This window comes from Ochotona princeps, chromosome 2, assembly GCF_030435755.1.
Source record: "Ochotona princeps isolate mOchPri1 chromosome 2, mOchPri1.hap1, whole genome shotgun sequence".
Taxonomy (NCBI): Eukaryota; Metazoa; Chordata; class Mammalia; order Lagomorpha; family Ochotonidae; genus Ochotona; species Ochotona princeps.
Window position 1 is genome coordinate 96,883,092 of NC_080833.1, and position 24,507 is coordinate 96,907,598.

The 24,507-nt window shown below is 45.0% G+C and overlaps 2 protein-coding genes across 2 annotated transcripts in view; both read left to right on the forward strand.

Annotated features, from left to right (window-relative positions):
• The window catches only part of DCLRE1B (DNA cross-link repair 1B), a 145,116-nt gene that overhangs the window by 21,602 nt on the left and 99,007 nt on the right, over positions 1 to 24,507 (forward strand). The gene's annotated exons all lie outside the window — the stretch shown is intronic.
• The window catches only part of HIPK1 (homeodomain interacting protein kinase 1), a 59,904-nt gene continuing 42,958 nt past the window's right edge, over positions 7,562 to 24,507 (forward strand). Inside the window, exons 1-2 of the mRNA XM_058660079.1 lie at positions 7,562 to 7,925; positions 19,476 to 20,553. Of these exons, the coding sequence (XP_058516062.1) occupies positions 7,721 to 7,925; positions 19,476 to 20,553 (1,283 nt within the window). The 5' untranslated portion in view covers positions 7,562 to 7,720. The remainder of the gene's footprint in view (positions 7,926 to 19,475; positions 20,554 to 24,507) is intronic.

Below are 24,507 nucleotides of genomic sequence, written 5' to 3' on the forward strand. Positions count from 1 at the left end.
CTGGTTCCTGGCTTCAGATTGGCTCAGTTTTGGCCATTATAGCCATTTAGGGAGTGACCCAGCAGATGGAAAATCTTTGTCTCTCCTCCTCTCTGTAAATCTGCTGTTCTGATAAAAATGAAAATAAATCTTTTTTGTAAAGATTTATTTTTATTTTTATCAGGAAAGTCAGATATACAGAGAGGAGGAGAGACAGAGAGAATGATCTTCTGTCCACTGATTCACTCTCCAAGTGGCCACAATGGCCAGAGCTGCGCCGATCCAAAGTCAAGAGCCAGGAGCCTTTTTAGGTCTCCCACATGGATGGAGGATCCCAAGGCTTTGGGCCATCCTCGATAGCTTTTCTAGGCCACAAGCAGGGAGCTGAATGCGAGGTGGAGCAGCCAGGACACAAACCTGAACCATATCGGATCTCAGCAGATGCAAGACAAGGATTTAACCGCTGAGCCATCATGCCAGCCTGGGGTGGGGCAGTTTTCATGGAACTCTTTCTAGCTTGTTTCTACGAAAACCTAGATCTTGTCATCAATGTTAAATGTTTGTTACAGGGGGTTTCCCACTTGTTTTTCTTAGTGTGTGTGCTGGCAAGGAGCTGTGAGATGGCCTGGGTCTGGCCTGCTTTAATCCCAGGCTCCCTCATCTCTATCCCTGCTCCCCACAGAGGAGATCAAGATGGAGCTCATGGGATTCTCCTTTCCTCCTCAGCATGCTGTTTCTGTCAGTTGTTTTCCACTGCTATAACAAAGTACTTGAGGCTGGGTGAAAGAACAAGAAAGGAGGCTTATTTAGCTTGCCACTTTGGAGATTTACAGTCCACATCACTTGGTGTTGGCTCTGAGGAGGGGCTCTGTAGCTACATCCCATCATGGCAAGGGAGCATGTGAGAGGTCACATGGTGAGGTGAAGAGCCAAGAAGATCAGGGAGGGGCCGGGCTCGTACTTTTACTACAGTGCCTTCCTGAAAACTAACCAGGTTGAATCCCTTCTGAGGGTAATGTCCTCAATGATTTAATATCCTCTAAATAGTTCACATCTTGTAAAGCCACCCTCCCCTTCCTCCTCGTGCCACCCCTGTCACACTGGAGACTAAGCTCCCAACACACGGGCATTCAGAAGACACGCTCAAACCATTTCCAAACCACAGAAGTTTTTGTTGTTATTTGTGGCCACAAGATGGTCATGTTAGCTCCAGGCCTCATGTCTTCATGCCTTGTCTCAGGAAGAAGATAGAAGTAGAAGCACAACACTCTTTTCTCTCCCGAAGTGTTGATGTTTCTATACAGAGTTCCTCCCTCCCAGGGATCTTTATTTAGATGGGCGCCAGTTCTCGAGTGTTCTTCGGCCAAAGAACCACCAGAGACAAACCGACAAGGAATATCCGTTTATTCAATGCAGATGCCAGTGTTATAAAGGTTACTGAAGGGAAGGGCAGGCAACCCTCCTTCCCATCCCACCTTCCCACCACCTCCCTGCCCTCCAAAGACACTACAATTGGCTACATGACATTTCTATTTCCCTTGACCTTCCGGTCATGTTCCATGTGTATTCCCCTTGACCTTCTAGCCATGTCAGAAGTCACACTACACTTGTAGGCCTGGGAGTCGTGCCTCAAGCCATGGGGAGGGAAGCTCAGAGCTAGCCCAGCAGGTAGCAGGCAATTGCCCACAGCAGATTTCCTTTCCTAGTTCACTTGTTAGTATAGTTACATGCCCCATCTCTATATCTAGTAATGGCTAAGAGAAATGAAATTACCAGGTTTGGTTTAGACCACACTGATTTATTCTGAGTTTGAGGGAGGAACTTAACTTGCTTGAGATCAAAGATCTCCCTTGCACTTGAACAAAACTGGAGTTCTATCAATAAGGAAGAAGAAATAAATGGAATGGTATTTGGATGAGTGTGACTGAATCTGGTTTAGTTTTTATTTTAATAATTACCTTTTCTTCCTTGCACAGAGCAAGATTGTATCTCCTAACTTTTCCTTGTGACTAGTGGCGAAGAACTCCGCGTACCAGAGTTCCCACCAATGTAATGTGTGCTGAATAGATTTGCTTTGGTAGGCCTGAACTAAAAACAAAATTCCCCCACATAATCATTTATGTTTTCTCTTTTATTTTTTTCCCCCTGGCCAGACACAAAGTGTCCAGAGAAGAAATCCAAGACTCCAAGGAGTGATGAAGCCACACGACTCTAGACACAAGCCGTCTGAATCCCTGAATGACCCCATGGAACAGAGCTAACCCCTTACCCTTAACCACTCACACTTGACTGATGATAGAAACAAGCAATAACACTTGTGTTAAGGGAGTTGTCACTGGAGTTGGCTGAAACCTAACTGTTCATTGAGTAAGCAATGAGCAATGTCTGCCACATCTCACTTGCAAGTTTTCTCTGCTAAAGATACCCTAAAGAGTCTTGAAAAGAAAAAATCCTGGATATGCCTCAGCCTTGCAACCCTGTGGGGAAGAATGAGAACCTGCTCATGTATAGCAGGGGCCTGAAGCATCTGATGGGAGATCACAACAAGCCTACTACCCAGACTTTATTTTCTAACATAATTCTCCACTAAACACACACGCATACTCACATACAAAACTAAACTCAAGGCTCCTCAGAGAATGAGCCGATCGTAGGGTTAGGGAAAGGAAAGTACAAGATGAATTAGAGACATCTCATTTTGCTAAAGACGACACAGAAACCAACTTTTAAGGGTACTAAATCTGGAAACATCTGACACTAAAATAGTAAAGGACAGTAGCTAATTATAAACTCTTGAAAGACTGTAATCCATTAGGCTATGTCACTAATTAGTAGCTAAGTAAATAGCAAGTAACAGAGGGGTGGCACAGGCTAGAATGACTAACAGGAGACAGGCTCAGGGAGGAACAGAATACCATGTCAGGTGTCTCCGTGCAGATTGCTTATTAATTGCAAAGGAAAAAATATACTATGGAGAAACCAAACACCTTGACCAGTTGATCAAAATTAGCATAATCAATGAGGCAGAGATATCCTGTGAATTTGGGTGTAGTATCTTTTTTTTTAAGGATTTATTTATTTTTATTGGAAAGTCAGATACACAGAGAGGAGGAGAGACACAGAAGAAGATCTTCTGTCCAATGATTCACTCCCCAAGTGACTGCAATGGCCAGTGCTGCACTGATCTGAAGCCATGAGCCCCTTCCGGGTCTCTCATGTGGATGCGGAGTCCCAAGGCTTTGGGCCATCCTCAACTGCCTCCCAGGCCACAAGCAGGGCTGCTGGATGGGAAGCAGGGCTGCTGGGATTAGAACTGGCAACCATACAGGATCCCAGCATGTACAAGGCGAGGACTTTGGCCACTAGGCCACAATGCTGGGCCCTGGGTGTAATATCTTAAGGACATAACATCACTCCTGTAGTAGTATCTTGGCCAGGAATGTAACTTGAATGTAATGAATAAAACATGAGATAAACAGAAATGATAAATCTAAAATAGGAAAAATCCTATTATAAAAATAGGTCTATATAAAGATCCCTTTATGTATTTATTTGAAAGTGAGTTACAGAGAGGAAGAGAAGAAAGAGACAAACAGAGAGCTCTTCCATCTGTTGGTTCACTACCCTCCCTAGATGGCTGCAATAGCTGCTGTGCGGCCAAGCAGGGAGCCAGCCAGGAGCTTCTTCATGGTCTACCATAAGAGTAGCAGGGATTAGAGTACTTAAGCCATTTTCTGTTGATTTCCCCAGGCCATTAGCAGGGAGCTGGATGGGAAGTGGCATAGTTGTGTGATCCCCAGAAAATCATCAGGAATCTGAAGTCAACACAAATGCATAAAGGTAGTTTATTCAAAATTAACCTAGGCTCCCAGCCCAGCAGGATGCGTGAGTAGTTTCCGCTGCCAAGGTGGCCAAAGCAGGAAAAACTGCAACAGAAGGGGCAGAAGAAGATCCAAAAAGAGAGAGAGATTCAACAGCACAGGGTTTTTATACATTTCAGCCAATTCCACACAATTAGACAGTCATGATTGGTCAGTTTAACTGTTAACTTTTAAAAAGAGCAAGTTGGCCGACTTCTATTTATTGGTGGGTTTGAAGCATGCAGCTTTCAAAAAGTACAAACTGATGGGCTATAGGGCAGTGGGTCTTATCTAACACCAGGGACCTCCTTCCTGAGGAGTGGTCTGCCTACATGACCTGCCAGGTGTCCTGCCAGGTGTCACGTAGACTGTCAGGCCTGGAGTTCACACAGCCCCCAGCCAAGCAAGTAAGTCAGAAATCACAAAAGCAGAAAACACTTAGGTTCTTCATAGCCAGGGCACAAACCTGTGCTCTTACATGATGCCAGTGAACCAGGAGGCAGCTTTACCCACTCCACCACAATGCTGGAGCGCCTAACCTGATACTTGAGTTGGAAGAGAAAAAAGATACTAAAGAGGAGTGCTTTTTGATGGACACAATTGGAACATATGGCTAAAATGTCTGAGAGGAGCCTCTTGAGAAGGAGAAAGTTTATTTCAGCATATAGTTTGGGAGTTTGCAGTTCAAAACCAGGTGGCTCCATTGGTTCAGGTTGAAGGATGGTAAAGGAACCATCACATAGCCAGCTACAGCAGCCAGACACCGGGGCTCCACTCTTCTTCCCCCAGAGGGTTTCTCCTTATAACAACATTATGATCTGGTTATGAGGCTCCACTCTTGCAACCAAATCCAATTCGATTACTTCCCCAGGGCCCTGCCTTCAGACTCCATAACTGTATCTCACCTCCACCCTAATCATTAGTGTTAATCCATTAACCGTTAATGCAAAAGGCTTTAGAGTACAAGGGTCTCTATGAATTTGGGTAGCCAAATTCTATTCAATCCATAACAGATGGCAAAGTATTATAACCTTGTTGAATTGCCTGCTGTTATTAATTCCATGTATTATATTTAGGTAAAAGAATGTTCTTATTCTTAGGATATTCAAGAAATAAGGGGTGAAAGCAGAAGGTGCAAAATATCTTTATCAATCCCATTGAAGAAGGCAAAGGATGAAGCAAAAGATGCAATGTTAGTGAGTCCAAATAAAGAATATATAAATTAGCTTCCTATTCTTGCAATTTTCCACATTTGAAATTATTTCCAAAACAGTTTTTTGAGGTCTAGATTTTAAATAAATAAAAAAAAATAGCGGCCTCTTTCCTGTTAGTTCAAGGTATTTTCACAGGTTCTGCCTTCTTTTATTTCAGACTTTCATTTTTTCCAAATATTTATTTTATTCCTTTGAAAGGTAGAGTTACACAGAAAGACAAACAGAAAAAGAGAGGGAGAGAGACAGATCTTCCATCCTCTGCTTTATTCTCCAATTTGCTGAAACAACTATGCTGGAGCCAGGAGCCAGGAACCTCTTCCAGGTCTCCCACATGAGTGTGGTAGCCCAATATCCTTATTGAAAACGCTGATTGACAGGAGAGACCCAGAGATCTTCCATTCTCTGTTTCTCTCCCCAAATGACTTCAATGGCCGGAGATGAGCCTAGCTGAAGCCAGCAGTAGGAGCTTCTTTCAGTCTTCCACATGGTTGTAGGATCCCAAGGTTTGGGGGGGCATTTTTGGTTGCTTTCCTAAACCAGAAACAGGGAGCTGAAATGGGAAGAGCGGCGGCTAGGACAGGAACCCATGTGGGATCCCAACTCTTGCAGGGGAGGATTAATCAGTTGAGCCATCGTGCCAGGCTCTCTTGGCTAAATTCTAAAAGCCCTTCACTGCCTTTCACAATATGATTCAACATACTTTACGAATTTGATATCCTGCTTATCTAACCACTTTTACATTAACTTTGAGTTTCTATAGGGTATGGGCATTACCCTTTTTTCTTTTTTTGTGTGTGTCTATTTATTTTGGCTTTTTTGGTCATGGAATCTTTGTTTTCTAACACAGTTCCTGTACACACAAGATGCTTGTTGAATATTAGCTGAATGGAAAGTGACCTCTCACTATGAAAGTTCTTTGATGTTCTCCTCAAGTATCACCTTCTCTGACGTTTTCTTGAAGTCTTTCAGATCTGCATGCATTGTCTGTATCACTAGAGTGAAAGTTCCCTGAGGGACAAAGACCATCTTATTCATCTTGCATTTGGTGCAGTATCTAGGAGAGTGTTACACAGAGCAGGCGCACAGGAGTTCGCTGAATCTTTATTGGAAGGGAAAAAAATTCTAGAGTTTAAACAGCTCCCTGTGTGCTGGACAGACTGAGGAAATGACCTGAGAGCAATAAAAATAGAGACCAACAAGCATAAATCCATGAGGCACCAGTGAGGGGTCAGAGGATGATGCCAAATGAAGTCCATGTGAGTGCATCAGGGATGGCTTCAAGAGGTGACATTTCAGGCATGTTGGGAAAGTGCAGAGGGACATGGCTTGGGAGAGTACCGGATGAGGAGCATTGTTTAGAGTTGTGATGAGCCAACGCATGGCAGTTTGAACGTGGCTTGTGCTTCCCCAGACCTCAAGTTTTCTGCCTTCTCCCTGGCTCACAGGCAGGCACACTCAAGTCCCTCTTCACGTCTTGATGTTTCCCATGTCAGCCCAACGTGGGGACTTTATGTTCTCTAAACAGCAAGAAGGATGTTTCTATGAAAGTCTGTGAAAATAAGCAAACAAAAGCCACCCCATGGGACTGATCGCTCACTAACCCATGCCCTCTAGGGAAATGTGTGTCCCTGTTCCCAGTGAAATGGAACTTCTCCCAGTGTTAAGCCAGTGAGAAACTCAAGTGGCTTCCCTTAAAAGGTACTTGAGCGCCTTTGACAAAATTGTTCTCTCTTTTCTTTCCTTCTTTTTTTTTTTGTGTGTGAGGAGATGTGGGGGTTGAAAGGGATCACGGATGAAAACGTGTGAGATCTCTGAGAAACAACTTGGCCAGGTATGTGTGAACATCACCGGTAGCTGGGACAGGTTTTTCTTTTTTTAAAAAAGATTTATTTATTTTTATTACAAAAGGTGAGTTACAAAGAGGAGGGACAGAAAGTCCCCAAGAGAGCTGACCCATCCAAAGCCAGGACCCAGAAGTTTCTTCTAGGTCCACACAGGTCTGTAGGATCTCAAGGACTTTCGGCCACCACTGCTTTCCCACGCCTCAAGCAGGAAGCTGGATGGGAAATGGAGCAACTGGGACGGGAACTGGTGCCAATATTGGATGAGCTCACTGAGCCATTGCCCCAAGGGCCAGTGACTTTCTAGGACTCAGCTGGTTGTTGCCTCTAGCACTTGTGGGATGAAACACTGACACTGAACAGATTATATCAGGCTCCTCAACAGCCCAGCCCACTTCAAGAATCAGACCATATGACACAGTAGGCGTATATCTGAAACCTTACAGAATTTCACCATGCTTGGGGATGGCAATTACTTCGTTTTCACTTAACGTTTATTTCTCAGAATCCTGTGTCTAACGTCTTTTGTTTTTTCAATACCTAGTCCCCAGCGAGAGAATGTGAACATGAGCTCACAGAATGTTTGGAAGGATCGGTTTCCACCCCCGATATATGCAATGTTAGATACCCCCTCTCCATAAGTGGCTCCTTACGAACCGGGAGGCCTCCGGGACCGGTCCACAGATGTCACACTGCTGGAATGTCTAGGTGACAACGACACTTTTAAGGTCTGAACCGCAGTGAAGTCCTTCCCCGGTAGGTAGGCACGACTGCCTCCCCGGGGCTCCGGGGAGTCACATTAGGTGGTGATGTCACATTGGCTGGGATGACATTTTGCAGTCCGATCCCCCCTCCCTACTGCTCCCAGGCATTTTTTAAATCACTGCGGAGCCCGCCTTGCGGAGGGGTGGGGAGTCCGTCCCCGGGCCGCGTTCCACCCTGGCTCCCCACGGAGGCCCACCCACTCCCAAGGCCGTTAAGACCGTGCAGCCGTCCTAGAAGCGCAACTCCGCCTTCTCACTTCCGTCTCAGTAAGTGTCATGGCGCCCGGCGGTCGAGCAGTTCCGGCGAGGCGGGGCCGGCCGGAGAAAGGCGGCCGCTCGGCGCTCCTCTGGTCGAGTCTGGTGACAACGGCGGCAGCCGAGTGAGGGGCCCGGCGGCGGCCCCGGACGGCAGCGGGAGGCCGAGGCGGGAGCGCGCGAGCGGCGGCGGCGGTGGCGGCGGGAAGGGGCCGGCTGGCGGGGCGGGCGGGAGGCTGAGGACGGCGCCGGGACGGCTCCGGGCGGCGGGGGTCGAGGCCCGGGCCGGTTCGCGCGGGGGGATGCGAGGATGAGCCGGCAGCGGGGCCCCGGATCGCGTCTCGTCCGCCGCCTCCCCACGGCAGCCCCAGCTCGCGGCTGAGAACCACGCACACCGGCGGTGAGTCAGGGCGGACGGGACGGGGGGCTGCGGCGGGCGCCGACCTCCTTCCTCGGAGCGCGCTCCGAGGCGGGGCCGGGTCGCCCCGCGGGCTCCAGCTGGAACGCCCGGCCTGCGGGGGGCGCCTGCTCCGGGTGCCGGCCGGGGACCCCCGGGGGAGCGCAGGCTCGGGGGCTGTTTTCGGGGGGCCGGGCCGGTCTGACCCGGCTGCCGGGGCAGGTTCCCGGTGTGTGGCTTGTGCGTGTGCGTTTCTCCGCGCGGCTCAGCGCCGCGGCTTTGAGGGGGGTCCCGGTGCTTTTGGGGGGACCGGGGAGGCGCGGGGTGGGTGTGGAAGCTTTGCTTTGCTGTTCTCTTCTGTGGGGTGCTGGTTAGGTTTGTAACTTGTTAGCGCCGGTGGGAGCCCACCGCGGGACCAGCCCCCTCTAACGTGCACCCGTGCAGGGCACATCTCCAGATCTGTTTTCAAGGGAAGGGGGAACTTTGGCTTGCCTGTTGCGACACCCCCACCCCCCAAGAGAAGATGGGAAAACAAGCAGAGCTCGTGGTTCCAGCTCGCAGCGTTCCCGGGTTTGCGGGAAAGAGTCGGTTTTTGTGCCTAGCAACCAAGACCTGGGGCTCCGTCTCCCGGGAGCGCTGGTCTAACTCCAGTTTGTTGTGGTGACGAGCCTTGAGCAATGGCCTGTGTTTATGCTGGGCGCGTTTTCTTTCCTGTTTGGGGTGGAGAATGAGGGTGTGTGTGTGGAGGGGGGGCGGTAAGAGAGGAGGCAGGGGCGACCCAGAGTTTCTATAAATCTTAACTTCACTGAACCCCGAGGGTGTTAGACACGTTTTGAGGATGCCTTAGATGCTCGCCCTTGGCATCTCAAGTACTGCCTCAAACGTGAGTTTTGCTCTATGGACTCTGGTGCGGGCTCTGCCGTTTATCTCATTTGTTTCTTAGGCACTGCTAATGAAAACAGCAGCGTGCTTTCCTGTTCCTGATGAAGCAGGGTTCAATTAAGTGGCTGATGCCCTTAGCAGAACCTACAATTTCGCTCTTGTTTGTGTAAAGCTATTTTTGATTCTTGGTCTGTAGTTGTGTATGTGTGTGAGATTATAGAGAATGCAAACCATTACCAGCGTTTTAAATTTTGTTTTCATATGGATGCTAAAAGCTTTCAGCAAAACAAAACAAAACACAAAACCCTGACAAGTATTTTAACCTAATCATTACCATTCAGTTGATTTTGTATCTTCACATCTCTTTATATGTGTGTGTATTTACTTATTTGAAAGGCACTGTTACAGAGAGGGATAGATAGATCTTTCGTCTGCTGGTTCACTCCCCTAATGTCTGTGGCACTCAAGGGGCATTAGCAGGGAGCTGAATGGGAAGTGCCGCAAGCTGGGAAGTGGCGCCTAAAAGGGATGCCAGGGTGCAGAGAGGCTGCCCCCACGGCACCACAGGTGGGCCCCTCATTATCTTCAGGTTCTTTAGTATGTAGTGTTGGTGAGATGAAGGTATTGTTGAAGATATTGTTCCTGACCCAAGGGATGTTTGCATGTAGTTTTGGTTGGATGGTGGGAAGGGGGACAGCCAAGCCAGTAAGATGGTGAGATCCTCTAACTGTGCTGGCTGAGGTTGGCAGTCAGGTCTTCTGCTGGCAGTGTCTTCACTCTGCACCAATAGCTCGTCCTGTCTCTGAACAGGGTTGTAGTGTGTTTTTTTTAAGAGCTAGTTGATTGCTAACTTCGGATTTTAAGCCAAATGAAAGTGCCCTCCTAAAAGAAAAAAAAAAAAGAAGATACTCTCAAAGTTCACAGTTCCTTAGGAAATAGAATTCTTTCATTCTGGGGTTTTATTTATATAATCATAGCTCCATCAGTGGTTTGTTGTTTTGAAAAAAAAAAAACAGTGAACCAAACTTTTTAAATTTGGAACTTGTGCAGCTTATTGGTTCTAACTGGTTCTTGTGTAATTTGAAGTTATTTTGCAAATGTGAGCTGCTTAATCTGCCATCTGCCCTTTTATTTTTTTCTTTTCATAACTATGACAGCAATCTATATATTTTTAGGTCTTTTTTTAGGACTTACTATTATTAGCTCTTTGCCTGTTTCTTCTTACATTTCATGCTGTTCTGAGCATGTCATCAAGATCATTTGCTTTCAAGTACCACTTCAACAATCACTGATTTGCTTTTTTAGTTCTGTTTTTTTGTTACTATTTTTTTTGTTTTAGTTGTTGAAGCCTAGATCCGAAATGGTTAATATATTTCTTTAGTGTATAATTTGGCATTTTGAAATAATTTACTTTTTTTTTTTTTTTTTTTTTGGTCATATCGCTTCAGCATTCTGTGATTTTGCAACGTAGGGAAATGTCATTGTCGTTCTTTTGGATCTTTAAAGCACTTGGTACTGGGCTTTCCCAGAGTGTCCAATGGAAAACAACCAGAAGACCTGAATTCTTTGCCAGCCTGGCTGCTCATTAACTTTGTAAAACTTGTTTGGCTTTTTTGGGTTTCTTCTCATCTTGGAATTAGGGAAGTTTAGAAAGAATCTTTTAAGGTTGCTTGTAAGCTGTTGGAGTCCCTGTGTGTATATAATTTTGGTTTTTTGCCAATGTTTTCTACTCTACAGTTTTCATCACTTTCTCATTTTTCCACATCCCTTGGCACCCTGGCAGAGGTCACCTTGTCCTCCTGAAGCAGCCTCTTCTACCTTCCACTCCCGCTTCCTTTCAACCTTTGCTGTCTGCTCTAGCCAGGACCCTCCTAAAAGAAAAAAAGAAGATAATTTCACAGTTCATGATTCCCTAGGAAATAGATTTCTTTCACTCTGGGGTTTCCTATAGACACTTGAAACTCTTTGAGGTATGTTGTTCTTTATTCTGAACTTTATGGACTATCCTGTCCATGTACTGTAGCAGTTCCCTTTTGCTGAACACAAAGGACCTACTTGTTCTGTTGCTATAGTCATCATTCCAAATCTAAGACAACTATTGGAATTTAGCAGAAAACATCCTGACTAGAAGGAGAGTATCCCTTAGTTTGCTAAAATGCTAGAAATTGGCTTAGAAGGGTGGACATTACATAGAATTGTGGAGTTACTCCACTGGTATCCTCTATTCTACATCCTATTATTGCAATACCAGTTAGGGAACTGGCCTGTCATAAGTTCCATATGAAGGAAGGAAATACCACAGGAAAGGGGGTGGGGAATTTTGATTCAAATGGTGCTGTGAGGTTTCTAGCTTACTTTTTCGCTTGTGATATTATGTATAGGACACTTATAGACGAGACCATAATTTACATCTTCACGTGAGCATTTCTCTAATTAGTCGGAATGGCTTCTGAGGTCCTCTCAGATTTATCTATGGAGAGGTAATGTTCATTTCCTGATCACTCATTCTAACAGACATTTGGCACATACTGTATGCCAGCCATTGTGATAGATGCTAGGGATAAAAAAACAGCCCAACACCCGCTCGGCCGCTGCGGATTGTCCTTATGGCTCTTGCCATGCAGACGTTTTGAGTGAGCATCAGTGGTCATACAGTCCAGAGTGGCCTAGAGAGTGGCCTGTGATCTGGCCCTTGCTCACTTCTGGGGACGCAGCAGACTGCTGCTCTTTCCATTGCTCCGCTCCATCCACGTGGGTCTCTTCTTCCAGTGGGGCCAAGAATGGTCCGGTGTTTGTACTATTCTTTTTCACAGAAATGGCTTTTTTGTCAATTACGTTTCAGCTTAAATGCCACCACTTTAAGACCTTCCCTCCTTACCATATCATTGTGTTTTGTTTACCTCATAGCGCTTACTAACTACTATTTTCTTGGTTTTGTATGTATGTATTTCAAGTTGAATGTAGACTCTAGGAGATAAGATATCTTGTCCATCTGAACACTGTTATTATCTCTTGTGTTTAGAATAGTCCATGGCAGAAATAGTAGCTGCTCAAAATGCTTGTTAAATGAATACATGACAAACATGTACAAGTGTGGTAAGTGCAAAGAACTATTTGAGTGTTATGGGAACCTTTACCAGAGGACCTCCTTTAAAATGAAGGGGTTGAAGAGTATACTCATGTGTGGATATATAAGAGGATGTATTGTAGGTTGGCAGGCTTCTGTGCTTTGCACGACTGTTCTGGGATTCACATTCTTCCCATCCCTTAGGTACTGTCTCACAGTGAAAGGAGGCTGGGTCTCCTGGGGAACCTGCAGATAGAAGGGAACATTAAAAAGGCATCCAATTGATGAGGGGGATGGGTGAACATGATTTAGCCATGTGTGAGATGAAGGGGAGAGTAGATTTTGATAAAAATTTGAAAGCCTCTGCCACATGGAACAAATGAATTAAGTGGAGACATGAGGGAGAGTATGAATAGAAGTTAGGAAAAGAAGGCCAGGAGGGGAAAATGAAGTTTTGGGGGCACTGTGCCTGGAGAATGGAGGCCAAGAAGAAAGGCAGCCTATGGGGTTCGCCCGTCCTGAAAGGGATTGTGGGGGAGAAGCCCAGATGAAGCAGGACCACACTAGGCCTGCTGATGCAAATTAGAGCTTTGGGGCATTAGCCGCAGGTTTGAAGCATGGTGTGTAAGATTAATGCTTTCGGGCCCGGCAGCGTGGCCTAGCGGCTAAAGTCCTCGTCTTGAAAGCCCCGGGATCCCATATGGGCACCGGTTCTAATCCCGGCAGCTCCACTTCCCATCCACCTCCCTGCTTGTGGCCTGGGAAAGCAGTTGAGGACGGCCCAATGCATTGGGACCCTGCACCCGCGTGGGAGACCCGGAAGAGGCTCCAGGTTCCTGGCTTCGGATCGGCGCGCATCGGCCCATTGTGGCTCACTTGGGGAGTGAATCATCGGACGGAAGATCTTCCTCTCTGTCTGTCCTCCTCTCTGTATATCTGGCTCTAATAAAATGAATAAATCTTTTAAAAAAAAAGATTAATGCTTTCAAAGTGACAGGTAAAGGTGGTGAATAATTTGGAAAGTAGGACTTAGCAAGGGACTTAAGAATACAACTTGGGAAAACCAGCTAGGCTATTTAAGTAAGTAGAACTGTAGTAAGGGGGAAAAAAAAAACTTGGAGTAGAGAGATATTTAGGTGTTCTGGTGGAAGAATTTTCTTTCCACACAGGTCTTGCTTTATTTTTCTAAAATGTACTCTTACTTTTTATCTAATGTAAGAATATTCTTGTATTTACAAGGCCATGGTATATTTTTCAGAAAGTCTGTGAAAATTTTATGTAATTTAAGAACTATGCATAGGGTTTCAAATTTTTTTTTTGTTCCTAAGCAAACTTTAAAAAAAAATTCTTTTTATTTATTTATTTGAAAGGCAGAGCAATAGAGAGTGGGAAAGATGGAGAGAGTGACTTTCTGTCTACAACAGCCAGGTCTGGGCCAGCAGCTCCGCTCTGGTCTCTGCCCTGAACAGTGGCTCAGGAAGTTGTCCTTTTCCTCTGCCTTCTCAGGCCTGTCAGCCTAAGCTGGATCAGAGCAGAGGGACTGGCACTTAGATCAGTGTGATGTGGGGTGCTGGTGTTGCAGGCAGTGGCACAACCTAATGTACCACAATGCCTGCCCCTTCTAATTGTGTTTCCCACAGATTTTTTAAAGCATATCTGGGGCCCGGCATGGTGGCCTAGCGGCTAAAGACCTCACCTTGAAACTTGAAAGCACTGGGATCCCATATGGGCGCCGGTTCTAATCCCCATGGCCCTGCTTCCCATCCAGCTCCCTGCTTGTGGTCTGGGAAAGCAGTCAAGGATGGCCCAAAGCCTTGGGACCCTGCACCCACGTGGGAGACCTGGAGGAAGAGCTCCTGGCTCCTAACTTCGGATTGGCGCAGCACTGGCCGTTGTGGTCTCTTGGGGCGTAAATCATCGGATGGAAGATCTTCCTCTCTGTCTCTCCTCCTCTCTATGTATATCTGACTTTGTAATAAAAATAAATAATCTATTATAAAAAAGTATATCTGTGTATACACCTGTGTACGTATCAGCTGGGAGCAAATTTTTGAGGAAGAAACCAATATCCACTACTGATTTGAGTTTATTTGGATCACCAGCTGTTCAGTTGTATTCAAGACGCAAATGTGGCACTGAACTAAAACAACAAAAACTTATTGTTGAGGAAAATATGGAAGTCACTGAGGTTTTTAATGGTGAAACATTGAGAAATGATTACCTTGATTGTCACACCCAGCTGTCCACTGAGGGTAATGATTCTTGGATATTGTGTAGTATGACTATTGACCCCTAAGGTCCCCCAGTGTATAATGTGACAATGCCAGGGGCTTGGAAAGCTGTTAAATTTGATTATTTTTGAAAGCCTTGGTCTAGCAAGACTCAGCTCTCTTGTTAGCACTAAGTGTAAGTAATAATAACTTTTTGTTTTTTAGTTCTAGTTTGAGAGCTAGTTTAAGGCCGTGTGCAAATTTATCGTTATATTGATAATGTCAAGTCCTTGGAAAGTTAAGTTTGAAGGAAGAGACTGTTCATTGCGAAGTTAAGAGGTTCAGCACTTTCAGGAAGTCATAAATTGTAGCTTATTGGGAGATATTCTCATGTGAATTGAACATATTTGTGATAGTCCTTAACTGAATGTTACACATAAGCAGTTTTGCACACATGTTATTTCTGTTCTGTGTTTTTGTTTGTGAGATTTTTCTGAGGAAGAGAATTTCTTTCTTTGCCAAAATAATATTTTGTGGATTATAGTATTATACTGTGTCTAGATACTACTTTTGAGTTGAGTTTCAGAAGGAGTATAATAAGAATCTGTTGCTTTTTGCCATTTTGATTCTGTATTTTCTTTTTTCTTTGTTAGTTGAAATCATAATCAGGGTTGCGTTATAAAAAAAAAATCTTTCTGATCTTTTACCATGTGAAAAGTCAGTGAAATTTTGGATTGTTCTTTTGTTTCAATTGAATTAAGTTTTTAAAATTTTTCCAGATAAGCATGTATTCATTTGTGTAGTAAAATATTCTGAAGAATATTCTACAACTTAGTGCTTTTTTGTAGTGCCAAGAATGAAAATTTTAAATCCAGTATATTTTGGTTATTGGGTAAAAAGTTGATAATGACAATCCTCTGATAAATGTAATATTTTAATTTTTTTAAGATGGGCATTTAAAAAAAAGATTTATTTATTGCAAAGTCAGATATACAGAGAGGAGGAGAGACAGAGAGAAAGAGCTTCTGTCGGGCTCGGCAGCGTGGCCTGGTGGCTAAGGTCCTCGCCTTGATCCCATATGGCTGCTGGTTCTGGTCCCGGCAGCTCCACTTCCTCTCTGTCTCGCCTCCTCTCAGTATATCTGACTTTGTAATGAAAATAAAATAAATCTTTAAAAAAAAAAAAAAAGAAAGAGCTTCTGTCTAATGATTTCCTCCCGAAGTGAACGCAATGGCCCGTGCTGCGCCAATCCAAAGCCAGGAACCAGGAACTTCCTCCAGGTCTCCCATGCTGGTGCAGGATCCCAAGATTTTGGGCTGTCCTCAACTGCTTTCCCAGGCCACAAGCAGGGAGCTGGATGGGAATTGGGGCGCTGGGATTAGAACCGGCGCCCGTAGGGGATCCTGGTGTGGTCAAGGCGAGGACTTTAGCTGCTGGGCCTGAATTTTACGTAGCAGATAAAGCTGTGGTCTGTGACATTGGAATTCCACAGGGATAAGAAAGGGATCTTCCACTCACCGATGTGCTCCCCAAAAGGCTACAACAGACTGAAGCCAAGAACTTGGAATTCCATCCATATCTCACATGTGGGTAGCAGGAACCCTAGTACTCTGGGCATCTTCTGTTGCTTTTCCATGTGTCAGCAGGATGCTGGAAAGAAACCGAGCAGCTGAAATCAAAACTGGAGTTCTGAGTGGGATGCTGCTAACACAGGTGGCAAGTAGCAGCTTAATCCCTGTGACCCAGAGAGCATAATTATGAATGTAATTTTAAAATCTCGAGATTACATTTCATGAGTTCTTTGCAGTATTACAACTCCATGACACCTTATTCCTAAATAGTTCTTGCAAGTTACACATTTTACATTTCGTGTTCTTTCAGTGAATACTTTGGTATTTATGAGTTTTGATAGATTGTTAAAATTTTCAACAGATATGGAAAATAAATTTAGGAAATTTGCTTCCTTTTGTTCAACAGCTTGGTGAAATTAAAAAAAGATTGATTCATGTATCAGAAAGGTTGAGTTGCAGAAAACAGAGGGAAAGACAGACTTTGGATCCGTTGTCTTCAGATGGCCACAGTGACTCAGGCTGGGCCTGGCTGAAGTCAGGAGTTTTATTTAGTTGGATTCAGGGATCCAAGTACCCAAGTGCTTGGACCATCTTCCACTGATTCCCAGGCACATTAGTAAGGAGTTGGATTAGAAGTGGGGCAGCTGGGACTCTGGTCTGGCCCATACTGGATGCAGGCCTTGTAGATGGCTGCTTAACAAGCTACATCACAACAGTGGCCCCAGTTTGATACAGTTTTAAGATGACAGGAAGTATTTTTGCATGTATTTTTTTGCATATATTTTAGTAGGTAAATTTGGTAAAAGAGCTACTTGGTTCACTCTCTCAGGTGGCCACAACGGCCAGGGCTGAACCAGGCTGAAACTAGGAGCTTCCTCTGGGTCTCCCCTGTGAGTGGTAGGGACCACAGCACTTGGCCCATCTTCTACTTTTCTGGGTCATTACCAGGGAGCTGGCTTGGAAGTGGAGCTGCTGGACATGAACCGAGCTCACAGGGTGCTGGTGTCAAAAATGCAGCTACAGTGCTGGTTCCCACACCTTTTTTTTATGCTCTGTAATGTCCTTTGTCACATTTCATCGCTTTTTAATTGTGTATGTTTGTCTTATGGCTAGTAAAACTATACTATATGGACAGGAGTGGTGTTTTCTGTTAGTATCTGAAGAATCACATAGATAAGAAACAAGATATAAAAAAACAGAAAAACATTTGGAAATACTGTAATTTTATTTTGATTGTTAGAGGGTTTTTGGTAGATAATGATATTTGTAGACAGGGATCAAGGCTTTTTCCACCTGTGTTAGTTACTTTCAAATGTCTGAAAGGAAAGAGGTTTATTTCAGCTTACAGTTTTGAAGGTTCACTGATCAAGACTGGGCTGTCCCATAGATGTTTGCACCTGACAGGACAGAGGGTGGTAGCAAGAAAGTCACTTGGTGAGCCAGGAAGCTTTCTTTTATCTTACCTTTGTGGAGTGTTTCCACGGAGGACCCTTCCCTAGCCGCCTGTCCAACCCAGTCACTTCCTGAAGATCTCACCCTAAAAACCCATGATTGGATCAAGCCCGCTTTAATTCATCAGGCATCAACATTAATCTGCTAACTTATTGTAAGACTTTGTTATTTAAGCATCTGCATGCATTTGAGGAAACAAATCCTGTCAGATCATAACAGCAGTACGTATTCTGTATCGTCAGTCTCTGGTAGGTTCTGAAGATTTAAGTGAAGATGAGATGGCAAGGATTGTGACATTAAATAAAGAATATCAAGTTACAGGGGACTTCATGGTTGCTATGGGAGTACTTGAGAGGGTGATTGATGGGAGTATATATATGTGTGTATATGCAACACAAGTGTTGGGGGAACAGTTTTTCAACACGTTCTGAGCATTTGGAGGTAAGATGATTGAGGTTGATGTGGCTGGAGTGGAGAATTCAACCTGGAGGATATCGGATGCCAGGCAAGCAGATTTTTGGAGGCTTTTTAATACAGGGTGAGAGGGTTTGGGGCCTTATCACTAAAGCAAAGAAAAATTGTGGGGAAAAGGAAAGAGATGGTTAAGGAGAGAACAGCTAATTCATTTGTGTGGTTTAAAAGCATGTGTTTTCAGTTTTGAACTAGAATGATACCGGAAGGGATTGAGAAAAAAAGCTGGTTTGAAATACGCTTAGGTGATAGGACTAATTAGATATAAATGTGGAGGAGTGAGTCAGGGTAATGAATGTGTGGCAGACACTGCCACTCCACATATATTAATGCTCAGAAAACTCATGTGAGATAGGTTATTGTGTCACCAGTGCATTCATGAGGAGTCTCGGGCTCGTTGCTTCCCTGATTTTTTCACTTGAGCTGTTGGGTATTTAGTGGCATCTCATAATTGACACAGAAACCCATACATTTAAATATGGAGATGCTAAATTTGAATTATCTAAGACATTCAGGTTCCAGTATTAAGTATGCATTTGAAAGTAGGGTTTGGAGTTCAAGAGAGAAAAGTGTGGATTAGACAGATTTTACTGTCTTGAAGATGACTGACTAACCCTGGGGACTAGAGAAGGCGGATGCGTGGAAGAAGGGGTTAGGGATTGCTTTGGAACCCCGAGTCCTGTGAGGGTCAGATGATTGGGAATGAAGAATTTAAGTGTAAAGTGGTTTGGGTGCTACGTCACGTTTGGACTTTATCCTGAAAAAAAAAATTGCTTTTTTTTTTTTAAAAGATTTATTTATTTTTATTACAAAGTCAGATATACAGAGAGGAGGAAAGACAGAGAGGAAGATCTTCCGTCCGATGATTCACTCCCCAAGTGAGCCGCAACGGTCAGTGCTATGCCGATCTGAGCTGGGCACCAGGAACCTCTTCTGGGTCTCCCACGTGGGTACAGGGTCCCAAGGCTTTAGGCTGTCCTCGACTGCTTTCCCAGGCCACAAGCAGGGAGCTGGCTGGGAAGTGGAGCTGCCAGAATTAGAACCGGCGCCCATATGGGATCCTGGCCACGTTCAAGGCGAGGGCTTTCGCCACTTGGCTATGCTGCTGGGCCCAAAAAATTGCTTTTGTTTTTGTTTTGTTTGGGGCTTTATGGAGCTTGAGGTGACTGTGGAATACTCAGGCAAAAAGCTGGACTGGTTTCCCTTTTTCCTGTACTTTTCTAGCTTTCCTTGGATCTTCAGAAGATACCCTCCAGCTTTCTCAGCATCCTGGTTACTTTGTTTTGGTCAGTTTATGGAGGATCCTTTTAAAATCTGTTAGGCAGAGCTGAACAGTATTTCATGTAGGACCTGACTAGAGTGGAAGGTTTCGCTTTTCTGAGTGTAGACTAGGATTGAATTAGCTTCTAATAGGAGGGAAACGTTACTACATGTTTCTTTTATCAACTACAACTTTTGGATGGGGTGGCTTACTTACCCTTGTGGTTTCATTCTTCCCTTCCTTGGTTGTAGGTATGGCATCACAGCTGCAGGTGTTTTCCCCCCCATCAGTGTCGTCGAGTGCCTTCTGCAGTGCGAAGAAACTGAAAATAGAGCCCTCTGGCTGGGATGTTTCAGGACAGAGCAGCAACGAAAAATATTATACCCACAGCAAAACCCTCCCAGCCACACAGGGACAAGCCAACTCCTCTCAGCAGGTAGCAAATTTCAACATCCCTGCTTACGACCAGGGTCTCTTGCTTCCAGCCCCTGCAGTGGAGCACATTGTTGTAACAGCTGCTGATAGCTCAGCAAGTGCTGCTACATCAACCTTCCAGAGCAGCCAGACCCTGACTCACAGAAGCAACGTGACTTTGCTCGAGCCATATCAAAAATGTGGATTGAAAAGAAAAAGTGAGGAAGTTGATAGCAACGGTAGTGTGCAGATCATAGAAGAACATCCCCCTCTCATGCTGCAAAACAGGACTGTGGTGGGTGCTGCTGCCACGACCACCACGGTGACCACAAAAAGCAGCAGTTCCAGCGGAGAAGGGGATTACCAGCTGGTCCAGCATGAGATCCTTTGCTCTATGACCAACAGCTATGAAGTCTTGGAGTTCCTGGGCCGTGGAACCTTTGGACAGGTAGCAAAATGCTGGAAGCGGAGCACAAAGGAAATTGTGGCTATTAAAATCTTGAAGAACCACCCCTCCTATGCTAGACAAGGGCAGATTGAAGTGAGCATTCTTTCCCGGTTAAGCAGTGAAAATGCTGACGAGTATAATTTTGTCCGTTCTTATGAGTGCTTTCAACACAAGAATCATACCTGCCTTGTTTTTGAGATGTTGGAGCAGAACTTGTATGATTTTCTAAAGCAGAACAAGTTTAGCCCACTGCCACTCAAGTATATCAGGCCAATCTTGCAGCAGGTGGCCACAGCCTTGATGAAACTCAAGAGCCTTGGTTTGATTCATGCAGACCTTAAACCTGAAAACATAATGCTGGTTGATCCAGTTCGCCAACCCTACCGAGTGAAGGTCATTGACTTTGGTTCTGCTAGTCACGTTTCCAAAGCTGTGTGCTCCACCTACTTACAGTCACGCTACTACAGGTAAGTGGTAAATTATGAAAACCGTATTGTACACACAGAGCTATTCTTGCATTTAACATGTTGCAAAGAGGTACATATAATGATTAATTTATTTATAGATCCCAAGACAAAAACAAGGTTTTTTTTTTTTAGCTCATTTGTATGATGTTGCTTTATGTAACCTTATCTTATTTCTGAAATTTTACTTGGAACCAGAAAAATTAACTCAATATGACTTGAAGGCTGATTGAATTCTATCTGATTTATTTTTTAATACCATGTTTAAACATTCAGTTGTTATTATGTTTAATGATAACAGGGACTCCTCTCTTTCCCTCCCCTCTCTCCCTCTTCATTTTCTTCTCCCACCATTTTCCCTTATATTATTATGGTAGTACAGTCCTTTAGTAACAGTTACAAGTTTAACATTCTGCTATTTAAGTGTGTCATGGCACTGTAGTTATAGGCAAGGGTGGAAAATCTAGTATCATAGTGTCAGGGGATGTTTAACTTTTATTACGAGGATTCCTTTCATGTGGGAGTAAAGATGTATACTACAGCACATCTTACATCATTATCAGTTTTTCTATTTTAAAAATATATTTTAAAATTTCTGTTTTCCTTTTAATATTGTTTACATAGTTGAGAGGGATGCAGCCCATGTGAGCCTCTGATTAGGGTGGGGAGGGTTAGATATGGAGGAAAGTGGATAGGACAAGTGTTCCAGTTTTTTCTCCTGTCTCCTTGAGGAGGAAGGGGAGGGAGCCTGTACTTGCTGTCAAACTACATCTGCACCTGAGGATGGGGGGTGGTCATTTGATGGTGCCTTAGAGACCCGGATATGGGATAGAGTGTTCTGAGGGTGTTACTTGAGTGGTTTTGATAGTTCTGAGAAGTTGTTGGTTTCGTTGCATCAGGGTTGAGAAAATTTTTCCAAGGTTTGTTGGTTGACAAAGTCCACCTTAGTGTGTCCACAGACCCAGAAACATGCTGTAAAGCTTGGCCAGAATTGTCCAACCTGTTCTGCTTTCCATCCTCTGGTGAGGCAGTAGATGTCCTCTGCTGGCCTAGATAAGCTGGCTTTCATGTCCTCCGTGTGTATCTGGACATGCTGTCCTCTGCACAGGCATCAGCAACTGAGGGTGCCCGGTCCCAATGCATGCACTCCAAGGTTGTACTGTATCTATTGTGATTTTCCCTCTGGCCATCGTTTGAGTTGTTGAGTGCCCCAAGAAGTCTCACCTGGGTGATCTCATACTTGACTCTTGGTGTGTTGACCAGTGCAGGGTCTGGATCATTATTCCAGCTGTACAAGCCAGTGTACATACTGGTGTACGCAGTTGCCAAGTCAGTTCTGTTCCAGCCCCATGTCTCCTATGAATTGATGGATGCTGCAGTGCAGCCTGACGTGGCCTGCTCCCTGGTCTGACACTTGCGGGTGGGTACTAACTATAGCCCCAGATTTTGTGTGTGCCTGTGGGCAGTGGCTGATGCTATTTAGCACAGCCCAGGTCTCCCACATGGGCTGGTGCCTTGGCCTGACTCAGACGTACCCTTAGGTTTCCCCTCCTAAAACGCTTTGTCTCAGCTCCCTTGCCTACCTGCGACTATGGTGACCTGGTCTGCGAAAGCACTTGGGATGCCTCCTGGAGTCTCCGGGACTAGGATACAGACCTCTTATCCTCCTGTTCCACCCTGAGATCCCCTCCTGCTCTGTACACACAACCTCCTTTTAAGAAGATGTCAGGGTTGTTCTTGGATCTCACCACAGATTTCTATGGTTTTTCTATTGTCTCAGGCCGTTAAAAATTTGTTATCTATAAATAATAAGTTACACTTAAAGTCTTCCTCAAACATTCTAAGAAGGTGGAGAATTTCTCTGCACTCCTGACCTGTAGTGAAACAAGAGGAATATTAAACAAATTTAGTTTTTCAGTTCTTAGAGGCAGTTTAACTGAGGATTCCATCTTTCCCAGGGGCAGCGTTGTATTTAAGGGAGTTGCTGCACTTCTGGGGTCAGATGAGCCATAGGGAAACCCACAGCTTTGAGGATCCATCAGGAAATTCTAGGGATAAGAGCATAACCTTTCCCACAAATAATTAGTGTTCCAGAATATCAATCATTCAGTTGTTTGATCAAATACATCATAAGGTCAGGGACAGTTGTGCTTCATGTGCCAATCTCTTAAAATCCCCCATGTCACTCCCCATGTTTGGGGGGGGGGGTCTGACCTCTTCGTTCTCCATTGTCTCCTTGATGGTGATGGATCTTTCAGGATGAGGTCCCGAAGTTGTCTTACTGGAGGGGCTTCCTCCAGTGGATGGGGTCCAGGCACCCACACAGGCTGTGACTCAGTTTCTGGGAAAACACAAGCAAACCCTCTTCCCATAGTTAGCAAGTGCTCAGGACCTCTCCACTTCTGGGTGGCTGGGTCCCTCCAGCGAACTAAAGGCATCTGTGTTGGGCCTGCAAGTAACGCACAGCAGGTGCTCACGACAAGCCATGGCCCAATTTTGAATGTAGTTGTTTATTGTTGACTGGATGACAGTTAATTCTTTTTTTTTTTTTAAAGATTTTATTATTATTGGAAAGCCAGATATACAGAGAGGAGGAAAGACAGAGAGGAAGATCTTCCATCTGATGTTTCACTCCCCAAGTGAGCCGCAACGGGCCGATGCGCGCCGATCCGATGCCGGGAACCAGGAACCTCTTCCAGGTCTCCCACGCGGGTGCAGGGTCCCAAGGCTTTGGGCCGTCCTCGACTGCTTTCCCAGGCCACAAGCAGGGAGGTGGATGGGAAGTGGAGCTGCCGGGACTAGAACCGGCGCCCATATGGGATCCCGGGGCTTTCAAGGCGAGGACTTTAGCCGCTAGGCCACGCCGCCGGGCCCTAACAGTTAATTCTTTTTTTGGACAGTTAATTCTTTATCAAACCTGCTTTACAAATTTTTCTTCCTTTTTATGGGTTGTCTTTTTTTTTCTCTAGTTTTTTTTTTTTAAGAATTTTTTTTTGTTTTTTTGGAAAGGCAAATTTACAGAGAGACAGAGAGGAAAGGAAGATCTTCTGTCTAACGGTTCACTCACCAGGTGACCGCATTGGCCAGAGCTGATCCAACCTGAAGCCAGGAGCCATGAGCTTCTTCTGTGTCTCCCATGTGGGTGCAGGGTCCCAAGGCTTTGGGCCATCTTCCAGGCCGCAGGCAGGGAGCTGGAAGGAAAGTGGAGCAGCTAGAACAGGAACTGGCACACATGGGAATCCTGGTGCATGCAAGGTGAAGAGTTTATCAACTAGGCTACTATACCGGGCCCTCTTGTGGTTGTTTTGTTTTGTTTATTTGGAAAGGACCAAGAGAAGGAGAGAGAGGAAGAGATTGAGATTTCCCATCCTGGTCTTGCCCAAGGCTGAAGCCAGGAGCCTGGAATTTTCTCTGAATCTCCCACGTGGGTACAAGAGCCCCAGTACTTGGGACATCTTCCACTGCTTTTCTAGGCACATTATCAGAGAGCTGCATTAGAAGAAGAGCACCTGGGACATGAAGTGATGACCATATGAAATTGCTGGTGTTGCAAGTAAAGGGTTAGTTTGCTACACTACAATGCAGGCAAATCAGGATGTGTGAGACCTACAACTATTTCTTTTTTCTTTTTTTCTTTTGTTGGAAGTCCCTGAGATTTTCCCTGGATCTAGAATTTTTTGTTGTTGTTTTTCTTTTCTTTTCTTTTCCCTTTTTTTTTTTTTTGAGGTTCATTTGTTTATTTTTATTGGAAAGTCAGATATACAGAGAGGAGGAGAGACAGAGAGGAAGATCTTCCATTGGTTGATTCACTCCCCAAGTGACCGCAACAGCTGGTGCTGGACAATCCAAAGCCAGGAGCCTGGAACCTCCTCTGGGTCTCCCATACGGGTGCAGGGTCCCAAGGCTTTGGGCCATCCTTGACTGCTTTCCCAGGCCACAAGCAGGGAGCTGGATGGG